The sequence below is a fragment of the Crocodylus porosus genome, unplaced genomic scaffold (assembly GCF_001723895.1).
Source record: "Crocodylus porosus isolate Cpor-Errol unplaced genomic scaffold, CroPor_comp1, whole genome shotgun sequence".
Classification (NCBI taxonomy): Eukaryota; Metazoa; Chordata; order Crocodylia; family Crocodylidae; genus Crocodylus; species Crocodylus porosus.
The window spans coordinates 9,730,050-9,744,393 of NW_017728926.1; the positions used below are offsets into that span (position 1 = coordinate 9,730,050).

General features: G+C 57.3%; 1 protein-coding gene across 1 annotated transcript in view; it reads right to left on the reverse strand.

Moving 5' to 3' along the window:
• ALPL (alkaline phosphatase, liver/bone/kidney) overlaps positions 1 to 10,560 on the reverse strand; it is a 43,328-nt gene extending 32,768 nt beyond the window's left edge. Inside the window, exons 1-3 of the mRNA XM_019541398.1 lie at positions 10,373 to 10,560; positions 4,183 to 4,325; positions 1,312 to 1,431 (exon numbers count right to left, since the gene is read on the reverse strand). Of these exons, the coding sequence (XP_019396943.1) occupies positions 1,312 to 1,431; positions 4,183 to 4,240 (178 nt within the window). The 5' untranslated portion in view covers positions 4,241 to 4,325; positions 10,373 to 10,560. The remainder of the gene's footprint in view (positions 1 to 1,311; positions 1,432 to 4,182; positions 4,326 to 10,372) is intronic.
• Between the last annotated feature and the right edge of the window lie 3,784 nt (positions 10,561 to 14,344).

A 14,344-nucleotide genomic window follows, 5' to 3' on the forward strand; every position in this document is an offset into this window, starting at 1 on the left:
CAGCTTGCTCTGCCTCAAGGCACCCTCACATCTCTTCTGAGCTGTGATATTCAAACACATTACGGAGGGGCACCCTGAGGCTGAAACGGCTGAGAACCACGGGTGTAGACATCCCCGTGCCAGCTTCAAAGGAGCTAGCTCTAGCCCTAGTAGCAAGAGCTCAGCCAAGATGTACCTAGGGATTTTATAGATTTCACAGCCATCAGGGCTGGAAGGGACCTCCCGAGATCATCTGTCCAGCCCCCTGCCCAGGGGCAGGGAGTCAGCGGGGCTCAGATGGCTGCAGCGTGCATACACCTCCGTGCCGCCGTGGCTGGAGCGGTGCCCGAGCGAGGCAGTTTAAAGCCTGCTGGCGTCTGCACTGCACGACGGGCGCAGCGCTGGCTGCAATGTCACCACACAGAGCCAGAGCCAGAGCCCCCGCCCGCCCTGGCAAGTCCCAGCAATCAGCACGAACCCGAGGGGTGCAACCCCCGCCAGCTGGCTCGCACCGCGGCCGCGGAAAAATGTTCCCATGCATGGGTCTCCCTGGGAGCAGCTCTGGCTGGCGAGGCCTGGGACACCGCTAGCAGGAGGTCCTTCTGCACCAGACTTTCCCAGGACGTCTGACCGCACAGCAGCTAGCTGAGGGTTTGCGAGACTTGGCACCCCGGCCCGGCTGTGGGCGGCACGAGGCGCTCGGAGCCACTGCAGCGATCGCTGCCGTCTCCCTTGGCGGGGGGGGAAGGCTCAGCGCGGGGCAGGGAGCTCTGCAGCGGGGTGGAGGAAAGGGATGCCTGGGGAGAGGCACGTACGGAAAACACTGCTTTCAAAAGGAGCAGAGGCAGGGGAGCTTGTTTTGACTTGTTCCCGATGGCCATCCCACGGATGGAGCATGGCATTGCCTGGCAGCGTGGCAACGAGGCACCGCTTCTTCCAGTCATGGTTATTATCAGCGGCTGGCAGACCACGGCCTCTCACCGCTCGGTGGGGGTAAGAGGACAGCAAGCGTGGAGCAATGCCGCGGGAACCAGTTTGGGGGGGTTTACCCCGAACTAGGGGGAGGAAGGCAGGGTGGAGGACAGGAAGCGGCCACCTCCACCCTCCTTACTGCAAACCCAATAGCCTTTCCCCATCCCTGTCCCCACAGTGTCTATCCTCCCCCAGGAATGGCCCCCAGGGGCATCTCAGCGGACGGGGGAAGACCGATCCCCTGGGATTTATGAACTGGGCAAACAGAGGAAAGGTTGACGCGGTCACAACCCCGAGGGCGCTCCCGGTCCGCCCGACGTGAGGTTTGCCTCGTCGGTGCTACGGGAAGGATGCACTCACCGTCTCCCAGGAACATGATGATGTTCTTGGCCACGTTTGTGTTGAGCTTCTGCAGCTTCAGGGCGTTTCTCAACGTCTGCTGAGCCTGGTCGCGCCAGTACTGGGGGCTCTTCTCCTTCTCTGAAAGCAGAACCGGGGCAGGGGTCAGCACGGCGGAGGCCAGACGCCAGCACCGCGTCTCCCCGCACCTGCGTCCGGCCTCGCGCTCCGGCCAGGCGGCTTCGGGCAGCGTTTCGGTCCCGGGATGCTTCCAGCCCGAGGCAGCACATCCAGGGAGACAATGCAAGTTATATATTGTTTCCCCAATCTGGCCACAGGGTATCACGGGGAAACAATACAAGAGCTATAACTTTGCTGTGTTTTGCCTGAGTTGCATGGAAGTTTTAGAGGCGGTGGACTCTGCAGTGAGGATGAAGCCTGCCAAGCTTCAGGATCAGTGCAGGGGCTTGGGGGGACTGCCCCTCAAGCTGTGGGACTGGCGTGTCCCTCCGGGGGCCGGCTGCTGAGGGGCTGTCCTCCCAGTTACCAACCAATCGATCACGATTCACTCAGGGCCCGGCTCAATACCCAGCACCTGGCTACTCCATAACGACTTAACAAGCATCAGTTAGCACCTACACAACCGGGCTAAGGAGAGGAAAGCCTCCAGGCGGACAGTCACCTGCCCCAGGACAGACACAGATTTCCCAGGAGTTTTGTCTCAGCAGCCAGGGGTGCAGACCCCAGAGCCCCCTGCACCCATCTCCTCCACAGCCGGCAGCGTCACAGCAGGGGCCACCATCCCTGCAGCTGTCACCCCGCTGCGCCTCAACACACAGCGTCACCCATGTCACGAGTTTTGCTTGTCCACAGCCTGGGGTACAGTGCCCCTGCGACAATCTCCTTGAAACCTGGCAGGCTTCGTGGCCTCAGTTTTGGTCCCCAAAAGGAGCGACCCAAGTCCCTGCAGACAGCAGGTCAGGCGGGGAGCCAGGAACAGGAGCCGGGACTCCTGACTCCCCGCCGCCCGTCAGCAGAAGTAGCCAGGCTGAGAAAGGACGCGAGTTGGGTCTGGGTAGAAGCAGCCCCGGTTGCAAGTGTATTCAGGACGCGCCTTTGGGGGAGCCCGCAGGAGCCAGACGTGTCCCCAGGGGCTTGGCCGTGCTCCAGGGCTGGGGCATCGCATAGACAGTGTGAGAGGGTGCCCCGGACGACAGGGCAGGGCACGTCCTTTTGCTCTCTGCTTAACCTGCCTGGCCAGGAGAGAAGGGGAAGCCCTTTGTGGCTCGAGCCCCCTCGCTCGGCTGACGGACGGAGAGGAACAATGGGCTCAGGGGAAGTTTCTGCCGCGTGTTTTATCCCTTAGCAACAGCACGCAGGGCGGCGCAGCCCGCTGGGATCCCCGGTGCCCGTTTTTACTAACTCAGCGTTGCTAACTCATGCGATGTGAGCGCAAGTCCAGCTTTGGCGTGCTTCGCAGACAGGAATCGGGCTGGTGCACGAGACTTTTCCAGGAAAACCTTGCTTTCTCTCGTCATCTCCAGCCCTCTTGGTTGCACAGAAAAGCCTCAAAACCGGCAGGACCGGAAAAGGCGAATAAACAGAACAGCACCCCGCTTTTTTGTTACGTCCTGAGATTTTTGGGGCCAGGCTCACGATTCTCCTTTTTTTGCGGCCCGGGGAGGCCGAGTGACGGGCCTGCTAATGCTCCAGCCGGTTTCTAGCAGCTTCTAAAACACAGTGGGCACCACGAAAGTGCTCACAGACTATTTAAAGAGATGCTCCCCTGTCCCTGAACACTGCAGTTTTATTCACAGCGGGGTCACACAGGGCAGGGGAGGGCTCTGGAAGACAATGGAGCAGCCGTGGAGGGAAGATTCCTCCGGACTCGCACTGCATGTAGATAATCCCCCGGGCAGGAAGGCAGACAATGAGGAGAAGAGTCCAGCCAGAGCAACCAGTTTGGCCTATGCAGCAATACTGCAGGTTTCCAGCCTTTTTCCCCTGCTCTCACTCCCCTCCCTCGCCCATCGCTCCATGCTGCAAAGCAGGAAGTGCTTATCGCCGCTGGCTTTGCGTGTGGTTTTCACCGGAGAAAAATAAAAGCTCAAAAGTCCAAGGAGAGGGAAAGGTTGATTTGGCCCTGTCTATTCACCTCAGCCATGGCCTGGGACATCCTTTGGCTCTCTAACGGTGGACCCCACTGGACCAGGAAATGATGCCCGGACCTGCTGCATCCCAAGGGAGCACGTTAACCCCCAAGCCAGTGATTAACCCGAAACAGGGCTCTCGGTGTTTGCTGTCGGTATGGCTGTACGTTGTATAACGAATTAAATGACCATTAAAGTAGAAATTTGGACCTTGGTATCCCATTAGAGTGTCACAACCACTGGCCCATAGAGTCCACTTCTCTTTGACCCCACGAACATTTCACAGCCCCGACAGGAGAGACAGCAACGTTGCCCCAGACTAAGCACTAGCCAACCGTCCACCTTAAAGGTTATTGTAGGGCCATTATTTTAGGTTATTTTATTATTATTAAAGGTTATTTTAACATCAGCCTGTTACAAGACCCTGATGGACCATTTTCTCCTGCCCTGGTGGTGCGGTGTGTGAGCCCCAAGTGTCACACGGCTGGTCACACGCCGGTTTTGTGCTCGTTGCGTGGCAGAGGAGCCACAGCTCGGGACCCTTCAGCAGAGGATGCTGCTGCTTTGCATGGGTGCATCTGAGAGTGACACGAATCCCCTCCAGTGGACGAGCTTTGCACTTCATAATTAATTACCAGTGCATTCGTGCAGGAAAGATCAGATCAAAAGCAAAGCTTTCTGGCTGACTCCTAGCTATTGCTGCCAAGCAAGCATGCCCACGAGTCAGTGAGGATCCACTCACCTGGGAAAAGGGACCCAAGGCAAAGTTCAGTCAGAAGGACAAGGAGAAGAGCCTTCATGGTGCCGCAAGCGTCGTTAAGATGACACCCCGGAGCTGTCTGCTCTGCAAATAACTCGGACCAGTCCGATCCCGCGTACTGGCCCCTGTGGGATAGAAACACAGAGCACGTCACACTGCTGCACTAGGGAGGAAACACAGCAGTACATCTCCACGGCCTTCCCCGCGCTTGTCCGGAGCTCCCCACATACAGCAGCTCTGGGGGGGCAGGCGAAACCTGTAGCTCCCTGGACCAAACAGCTCTGCATCCCACAGCCGGCGCCCAGGGCATTATAGTTCATCCCAGGGGAGGAGCAGAGACTGACTAAGAGTGAGGTGTGAGGAAGGTTGTCACTTAGATAAACCAGGGTTGCAATGAGTGAGCAATCAAGGAGCATCACTGTAGGAAAGGAGCTATCTAGGGCACAATGCAAGACAGAGAAGTCACCATTAGCTGTTAACACCCTCCAGACAAGTGATGCAAAGCATGGACAGCAGCAGGAGGGCACCTGGAAGCAGTGAGCTTAGGTGCCAGGATGGGCTGGCTAAGAACCGGCAGCCTGGTGCAGGGGGAGGTGAAATCCAGGACAGTTCAGGGCAGAGGGAAGTGACTCTGGACCACGCATGGGAGCAAGGCAGAAGACCCTGACATCCGGTATCCCATCTGCTCCGTTTGGTGAAAGCACTTTTCTATCTCAGTGCAACGCAGTGGCTGGCTGGGCAGGTCTCCAAACAGAGAGCAAGTTACTTGGAAACACTGCAGCCAGACAAAGCATGGCTGAAATCAGAGCCCCAATCTCAGCACGACACGCATGCAGGGTGCGGTGGCGATAGCACCCCTATCCAGTTCCCCTGGCCCAGCTGTTTCAGGCAGGCGCACACCTGGAGTAGCGGGGGCTTCTGCAGACCAGAGGGCAGGGGCAGGGGCAGGGGCAGGGGCAGGGATAGGGTACGCACCCTGCCCACCCTGTCTCTGCCTGGCAGGGCAAGCATATTGAACATCCGGCTCAGGGCATTCTCATATCAAAGCCTGCAAGGTTGTTCCTCCTCTGCAGCGAGGCTGAGCCGAGCCACCACCCATGCAGAAAGCCAGCTGACTGCTGAGAGAGCGGCTAGGGCCAAGTTATGAAGGGATGGCAGCTGCCGGTGTCATCAGTGCAGAATCGTACCCCACTTCCTCCCAAAAACCAGTGGGTAATTCCCGACCTGCTCTTGCTGGGAGCTTAACTCTTCTACGTATTTGGCCTGGGATCTCTGCTACCACGCAAGCACCCTGTGCAGGACCTCTGCCACCCAGCCAGTGAAACAGCAACATCCAAAACTCAGACATCCCAGCAAAACCTGCTACTAAACTTCAACATAAGCCAGTCAATTAAGAACAAAACGGACAGTCATTTCACCTGCACCCTAACAGCTCTTCTGCTATAACCCAGCTTCTTGGGGTCTTGCAAGATAAAGCTAGGAGGGAGCTCTGTGATGCCTGAGTTTGCCCTACCAATTTTCATTTGAACCCATGGCTGTAACGATGTGGCTCCAGAATCAGAAGCAGCGTAGCCACGTTAGCACCGCACTCCGCCTATTAAAAAGGATGTTGAAAAACAAGGAGGGTCCAGGAGCAGGTGACAAAGGGGATAAAGCATCTGTAAGAGGAAAAAGCCAAGGAAGGGAGCACATTTCTTGAAAGGCTACTTGCCGTAAAAAAAAGACCACCACAGAAGGCAACAGGCTGACACGGCAGCAAGCAGATTTAAATCAAATCTCAGGGAAAAAACACCCTACCCATATGAACAGGACCCAGAAAGCTGCCCAACCTCCTTCACCAAGAGGCTAAGACGAGGCTGGCCAGGCATCTATCTGGGATGCTGCAGCTAAGACTGGCTTAGATGGCCTGTGAGGTCCCTGCTATCCTGTTTCCAGTTCCTGTATGAGACTCCCCATCCCAGCGTGAGCCTCTTATTCCAGTATCACTTCAGCCACCTTAACTCTGCTGGCAGAACAAACCTGGCACAACTTTTGTTTTTGGACCAAGCCCCAGCAAAGGAAAATGACTAACTGCGTGACAAAGAGAGACCCGGCGTCCACACCAGCTGCTGGCAAACGCTCAAAGGAACCAGAAAAAGAAAATCAAGATAAATCAATACTTCCCCTCCAATCCCTCTGCGGCACAGCCAGGCATGGAATCACGGTCTTTAATGCAAAAAGTGGAGGGGGGTGACATTTCCAATTCACGTGGCACGGGGCAGATGGACAGCACGTGCCAATTTGACCCGCCTGCCCTTAACTGGAATTCAACAGCTGGCTGCAGCCCTTGTAACCCGTCATCCATGCCACGTCTTTCCCAGGGGGAGGCCAGTGGGAGGCTTGCTCACTCCTCTGGAAAAGGAGGCTCAGACACCCCGTGGTACTTTGCTCACAAGCTTAGCACAGCACGGGCAGCGGTTCTCCGCTGGTCCCATTCTCCTGGTGCACTCTGCACCGTGCGATCTGGCCCAGGCAGGGATGGGGGGCACAGCTTGTGCCCCTTCTTTGCAGGCGCTGGTTGGCTCCTGGCACGCTTGCTCCCCCCTGCCAACGGCCTTTGTGGATGCAGAAGCGCAAGGCAATGCTATTCGTGGCCCCCATTTACCCTGCCACTGAAAGCAGTGGGCCCTCCGTGCTTCAAGAAGAGGGTGGCAGAGCCAGCTCTGTGCATGGATCCGGGGCGCTGGCCGTACATGCGGGGCCAAAGGGGTGGAGAAAAGCCCCAAACCAGCCTCAGCTCTGCTCCTCTCGCTGCCTGCACACGAGGGCTGTAGCAAACCCCTCTTCCTCTTCTCTCCTTTCCCCCACACTTCAAGGTGAAGTCCCTAAGAAGAGTCACCCAGGCCCTGCACCAGCCCTCCTGGCATCTCCTCCTTCCTGTGCAGCCTGCTGAACTGGTGTGCCCCTTGTTACCCCTGTGGGCACGCTCGCAGAAAGGAGAAGTTGGGGCTTTGAGGATTTCCTCTCCAGGAACTGCACTGCCCTGAGGCGAGGTGCCTGGTGCTCACTTCAAAGCAACAGGAAACCTTCTGGCAATCACAGGGGCACGTCTCCTCCTGACCTCCGGAGACCCCTAAGAGTCCCGTTTCCTCCCGTAACGCCTGGTAAGCACTCTGGCCCCCGTTGGCAACATCTCCTTCATGTTACAGAAACAGGAAGCCATTTAGTCAGCCTGGCACAACAGCTCGTGACCTTGGCTCTGCAATTGGAGCTGGATGCTAAATACTTCCGGCGCAGTGGCACATGCCACGACAGTGCAAGGTCCCCGGCTGACCCTCACTGCCCGTTGCTTCTGCACCTCCTCCTTGCCCTGGCTCATCAAGCCCTGAGGCTTATGGGGCTGGTGTCAGCTCAGGGGAGTTGAAACCCACCCTCCCCAGGCCCACCCAAGGGCGCAGGGGCGGGACGGGGGAAGGTGGCTTCCAAGACAGACAGCCACGACCCTCCAAACCCAATGCAGCCAGCAGGGTTTTCCGTGGGACTCCGCAAACCTGGGAAAAGAGGGCTTGGAGTGAAATAAAAGGATCAAGACTTAGGAGCATCAGCAGCACGGGAGGAGCCCTGGGTGTGTCAGGGCCAAGGTGCCCTGTAGGAGCCAGGGAGGGGAGGGGAGGGGGGGAGGCTGGATTTGAAAACCAGCCAGCAGCAGCATCGGGGCCACGTAACAGCTTGTCCGAGCATGCAGCCACCGCAAAGGGGGAGGCATCCTCTGCACCCGCTTTGGACCAGTGGCCTGGTGCCCAGCCTCAGGGCTACCCCTGGGCCCGGAGGAAGGGAGACAAGTCTCAGAGACGAAGCCTGTGGGGGCACGCCGATCAGGGCCCTTTCAGACACCGGCTCCACCCACCTCCGGTTGCAGAAGGTAATGCTGCGTTCCCATTGATTTCTTAATGCATTTGTCGCTCCGGTGTCTGGCCTCGTCTTCAGCGCACGGCGCCCAGAGGACAGCCCGGCATCCTGTGCTGCCCCAGGGCTGCAAACAGCCCCCGCCCGGCCCAGGCATGGGCAGGGCGATGTGGCAGGCAGTAGCATGGGGAGGGAGCCATGCAGCCGGGGCCCCCACAGTGGAGAACACCCGGTGCCGGGCAGCAGTGACTCCTCTGCAGCTGGATCAGGCCCGCGTGCCAGGATTGACCCCGCAGCCAGGCCGCCACAGCAGGGAGAGTCGGGGATGCAAAGGAGCAGGCTGTGTCTCCCGGTCCAAAGGGGCCGAATCCGGCTGCAGCTCTGCCAGCGCAAGGCAAAGATGAGGCCTGACTTAACTGGCATTGCACCGGGGGAAGTGAGAGGTGTGGGGTCAGAATACCCCAAGGAGCTCAAGCTCCAAGTGGGGCTCCCAGGGTTGGCTAGGGTGGCGGTTCCCTGCCTTGCAACCCAGTGCAAGCCTCCCCTGCATCTTCCTTGCCAAACTGGGGTAGAAACTTTGCATGTGCTTCCCATCGGGCCCCTGGGCCATCTGCAGAGGGAGTTTCTACACTCCCCAGCTGAAACCTGCCCCAGAGCCACCCCCTTTCCCCTCCAGCCAGCTTCTCAGGTCTGGGGGGGCCTGGCTGAGCTGCCTCTTGCATCACCTCCAGCCCCATCCCTCCAGCTCTTTGCAATATTGCAAGCAATTCCAGACCCGTTCCTTGAGGATCCTCCTGCCCAGGGGACAGTCCACGGTGCTATCCTGTGCTCAGAGCCAGCCCGAGGAGTCAAGTTGTTTATGAGGGTCAGGGCAGTGCTGTAGCAAGGGCCATGCCCAGGGGCTTGGTGGGGGGAGCAACACTGGCTGCAGGAGACTCCTAGGTCATTTTGTAGGGTTTGTGGATGGGGGAGAAGCTGTCCCTTCACTCTTGTGTCCCCGATAGCAGCAGATTTATGATCTGGCTGCAGCTTCCGTTCCTAAACAGCCCCCACTGAGGCACTGGACGGGGTCTCGGGGGGTGCACTGCCCACTGGTCCTCCACCTGCACCAAACACGGCAGAGACCAGACAGCGCTGTTGTGCCACTGAACCAGGAGCACTCCAGGGGCTGGCAGGGAGAGCTGGCTCTCTCCTCTCCCTCAGACACTCCCCGACAGGCCTGGGCCCCGGGGATATTCCCCAGGATGCTGGGACCCCCCTGTGCATGCTGGGCTCCTTGCAGACTCACGGCAGGGCAAGTAGGGACACACACACACGTTGCAACCGCTCCCCCCTGGAAGGCTCTCGGGAGCCCAGGCCGCCTGCCAAGCTGCCCACAAGCCTTCTCCCCGCTCGTCCCCGTGGTGGGGTCGCCCAGGGCACAGAGGGCATCGCAGCCCGGCGTCCGCACAAAGCGACCGGGGCCTGGACTCTCCCCTACGACAAAACCACTGAGGTCTGCTGAGGACCAGCAGCGGGAGGCTGGTGTCTGCGGGCTTGTCTTGGCCTCCGTGCCCACTCAAGCTGGAACCTGAGCGTTGCACCTACCCGGTTCCTGTCCACACCCCCAAAAACATCACCGGCTCCTGCTACCTGGTGCTTTACTCTGGGGCTGGCTGAGGGGAAACACAGCAGTGCCAGGTCCGGCGGCTCGTCCGCTGCTAATCCAGGCGCTCGGGGCTGCTAATGCTGTCTCAGCGTGGAGGGGTCTCTCTCACGGATGGGCTCAGCTGGAGTTTGCTCTTCGCTGCTGACAAACCCAATTCTCCGCCCTGCTCCTGTACTAAAAGTTTCCCCTTCCAGACCCTCAGCCAAGGGGAGGTGAGCGGAGAAGGGGGGGAATTTGTCCAGTTTAGACCCTACCCCACAAACTTTCCAGCGTGCTTCTGTGGCCCTCGCCCCCCAAAACAGCCACACAGAGGAGGGGTGGACCTCACAGGCAAGAAAAGGGTCTGATGGCATCCGTGACTCACATGGAGCAATTCCCCGGAAAACTTTGATCCCTTCCCTGGGCATCCCAGAGAGCTGGCTGGGATATTGTGCTTTTTAGCAGACAGCTGAGGAGGTCCTCGCTCTCAAAACAAGTGGCAGTGTTAAGAAGCTGCCTGAGGTTGGATGTGGGGAAGGGGGCAGGCAGGTGGTGAGGAAAAGCCTCTTGCCCCGTTTGCAAGGCGTCCTGGACCGGGTTCAACAAGCTGGCAGGGCCTGGGGGCCACACAGCAAACCCATAAAGCGAAGCAATCCCTACCTGCTCGCCGTCCCTTCGCAGCCCAGTGCAGGGGAGCTGGAAGCCGCTGAGTGCACGCGCCAGTGACCCACTTGCACACCAACTTCCCGGCCCCCAGCTCCCTGCTGCCTGTGTGCAGCTCCCAAGCCTGCATGCAATGCCTGGGGGTATCCTTGCAGGGCTTTTTAAAGGAGGACTGCCCCTGGGAAAGAAGAGCAGCCTAGCCCCCTTGCTTTTCTCCTCCTCTCCCCCCACCCCCTGCCTTTGAGAAGGGAGCTCCAAGTTCAAGGCCAAAGCTGCGTGCCGGGGCCCCCTGCCGGGCCTGGTGGGGAAGGCACCGAGGGGGCAGGCCTCCCTGCATCACCTCATGCTCCACAGCTTGCAGAAAGGACCAGACCCCCCCGGCCCCTGGCACAGCCCCCGCACAGATGAACACCCGGCTTGTGCCAGAGCAGCCGGCATGGCTCTGCTCCCCCGCCCGCTCTCCGCAGTGCCAAGGCAATGACAGCGAGGGTCTGCAGGAACAGATGACCCCCAGGACCGGGTGCCCGCTGTATCCATGTCCCGCTGATGCCCTGCATTGTCACTGCTAATTAATCGCCCTATCTTGCAGCACTCAGAGAGGCCAGCCCCCCTGCACCAGGTGTTTCCAGACACGGGGAGCGGGGGCAACATGCTGCTGGCTTGTCTGCACGAGGGGATGTCCACAAAGCAAGGGGCATCGACACAGAAATGTTGTGTCCTCAGTGTGATGAGTCCAGACAGGTGGCTGCTGCCACACTCGCGGCTTGCTGGGATAGTAAAAGCTGAAGTCTCCCAGCTTTCGCGGCTGGGGAGCAAACTGGAATCATCTACCTTTTTGTCCACTTTTCCACTCGCTTATCCTTGGTGGTAAAAGCCTCCGAGGATTGTGGCAGTTCAGCCCGTGGCACAGGGTGAGAACCCACAACCCTGGCACCATGTCTTTTCCACATGCATGGAAACAACCGCTCATGCTTTGCAAAATCAAAAATAGTCACAAAAATGTGGTGCAGCCAGAGCCCTGAGCTGGGGTGATTTGGCACATCAGTAGTCACCGCCAAGGCAGGGGCAGCCCTGAATTAACCTGGCATTTTCTTAACGAGGGGTTGACCCAAATGTTGATTTGCCAAGGAGAGGCCGCGGTCACTGCTGGGAATGCAATTTGCACCGACACAACGGCGGGCTGTACGGTAGGTAGCATGGGCACCATGGCAGCACTGTCCCCCGCACAGACTAGTCACGCAAGGGCCATCCCAGCTGCCCCCACATGAACCCTCCAGAGCTATGTCCCATGCCAAAAGTGCAGAGCGGGGCGCACAGGTCCCACAGGAAGCCCCACACGTGATAGAGACCCAGGGCCTCGTGGATTTGTGCGCACTGTGTGAGAGCCTTCGCTGGCGAGAGTGGGCAAGTCTCTGGCAGGCCACCTCCGCTGTTTTGTTCCCCAGGCCGTGGGAGCTGCCCTTCCAAGCGCGTCTGTGTCCTCTGAGGTTGGAGATCCTTGGCAAAACGTATTGAAAAGCTCTGCAGTTTAAAGAAGAGCCTTTGAGCTGCCCATTGCCTTGGGGAGGAGAGAGATAGACTAACGTACACTGTGCAACAGCTTGGATGAACGGAGAAGGAGACTGAAGTGACCTACCGCTTCCTGGCTCTGGCCCCCACCCTCGGCATGACCTCAGACAAGTCATTTCTCCCCTCTGGGCCTCAGTTGCCCCCTGTAACTCCAGGAGGATATTGCCCTGCTTCATCAAGGGCCATAGGACCTTCACGTACAAAGCATTGCATCCTTTTGCTCTGGCCTGTGCATTGCCAAGCACCACCGAGGCCCAGCCCAGCACCATCAGCAGTAGAGTGAGGCCAAATAGGTTCAGTCCTTCATTTCAGCACGGGAATACAGCTGGTTTTTCTGGTCTGGTTCTTTAGGATTCAATCCATCCCATTACATACAAAATCCCTCAGAGCACCTGTTATTTGACTTCAGAGGCAGAGTTTCTGTTTGATCCCAGACAGATTTTTCTTTCTGAGTCAGCTACCGCCCTGGGAGAAAAAAAAGAAGCCATTTTTCACACCGGCCCTCCAGTCACAATACAAAGAATTAATCAAGGATTAATATGTAGATGAAAGAGTTAATAATATGTTTAGCAGACACTGCTGGAAGAGCCAAAGAGGCCTGAGGTACAACGGGTGACAAGCAAGACTTCTTGGTCTGTGCTTCTGGGTTTGCCTTAGCCAGCTCTTCCTAGGATGCTTGCTCCATGCATGCTTCTCCAGCTGCTGCTGTGCAAGGTTAGCTGCTGGGAAACGCGTAGGTTGAGATCAGTGAGGACCTTGACCTCCACTCCGTGGGCTGCTGGGATATGTGTTTCAGGGGCCTTTAGGATTGAAATGCCTCTGTTGGCTTTAAGGCTGTGAAGTGCCTGGCAGCGCACTTGCCTGTAAGGGTGAGAGCAGCACTTGTCGTTCCCAGCAGCGCAATCCGTAGGCAACGGTGGTATCTGGTGTGGGAGTCTCCTACGCGCACAACCACATCACCTGCCTTTCAGAGGCAACCAAAATGCAAGACCTCCTGCAAAATGCAAGACATTGATGGGTTCAGAGCAGCAGGAAGAGGCGTCTGAGTGGTTTGGCTAACTGATCTGACAAAACGGGCCAAGCAAAGAGCTTTCTCTTCTCCGGCTGCTCAATGGAGCATGTGAGAAGCAAGGCTGGAGCAGAGAGAGGCGACAAGGAGGTCAAAATCTGCTTTACTGCGGGGCCTCCTGGGAGGGAGGCTTGGGGGTCAGAGCACAGGCCTAAGGGGCAGCAATTTGAGGTCTAGTCCATGACCGGAATAGATATCAATTCACATCCCACTACTGCAACTCAGTCCCCCCATCTGTAAAATGGAAACAAAGACACTTGCCAGCTTCAAAGGGGGAAGGGTTAGGAAGCCAAGCCCTAAGTGCTTGGAGAGTCTTAGCTAGAGCAGACGACCCTGCCCCCAAAAGGGGCACATTTCCGTGGGGCATTTCTACAGGGTCAAAAATATTTGCATAAAAGACAAAAGTGCTTTTTCCTTTTAAATGCCTTCTGCCACAACTCCCTTTGGCTTCTAAAGCAATCTTATTGCTCAGAAGGCTCTTTTTTTTGCCATAATAGGCTTTCCGTGAAATACCAAACCAGTATCACTCACTCGAAGTCTAAGCGTGCCTTTAGTAGTGTTTAATAGTCCTTTCTGGTGGCATTTCAGGCAACCTCGTTATCGGTATGACAGCAGCACCTAGAGGCCCCGTTGTGTTAGGCACAGCAGTGGCCGGGGCTGGCTCTGCAGTGCGAGCCCTTGTGCAGACACGTAAAAGGGGGTTTCGTCTGTTTAGCTTAGCTGAGTTGGGAACGGGTTGAAGCTGAAGCCAATTTTGGATCAAAACTAAATAGGCTGCTCTTTAACTGGAACTGAGTCCACACAAGGTTTTGCACCGGTTTAACTTAACTTCGTATCAACAGATTCAGCTAAACTACCGCAACAAGCGGCCAGAGCATCGATCAGAAGAGTGGAAGGTGCCTCCCAGGTCATCCAAGCCAGGCCTGTGCCTTCACAAGCAGCTATATGTAAGCAAAGGGTGGGAGGAAGGAGGGAAAGGACTCCAAGGCAAAAATAACACCGTGATCTCCTGGGTCACAGGCTAGTGCCCTATCCCCACACCAGCCCTGGGAGTATCCTGAAATAGCGTCCTAGGTGGAAAGCTGAGAAGGTCTTGGCAACCTGGGCGAAACGGTGACCCTGCAAATGAAAGGCGTCGTAAGGGCAAGTGATTTAAGTTATTATTGAGTGAGTATACCTTCCAACGGGGTCATTATATATAGATAAATATACACTTGTGTCTCCAGGTCTGGGCAAAGGTTTTCGAGCTCAGTGATTTCTGAAGCCGCAAAAAAAAACAACAACAGCCGACACGGGCAGACTTTTGGCAAGGTGCAAGTGTGCCTCTCCTG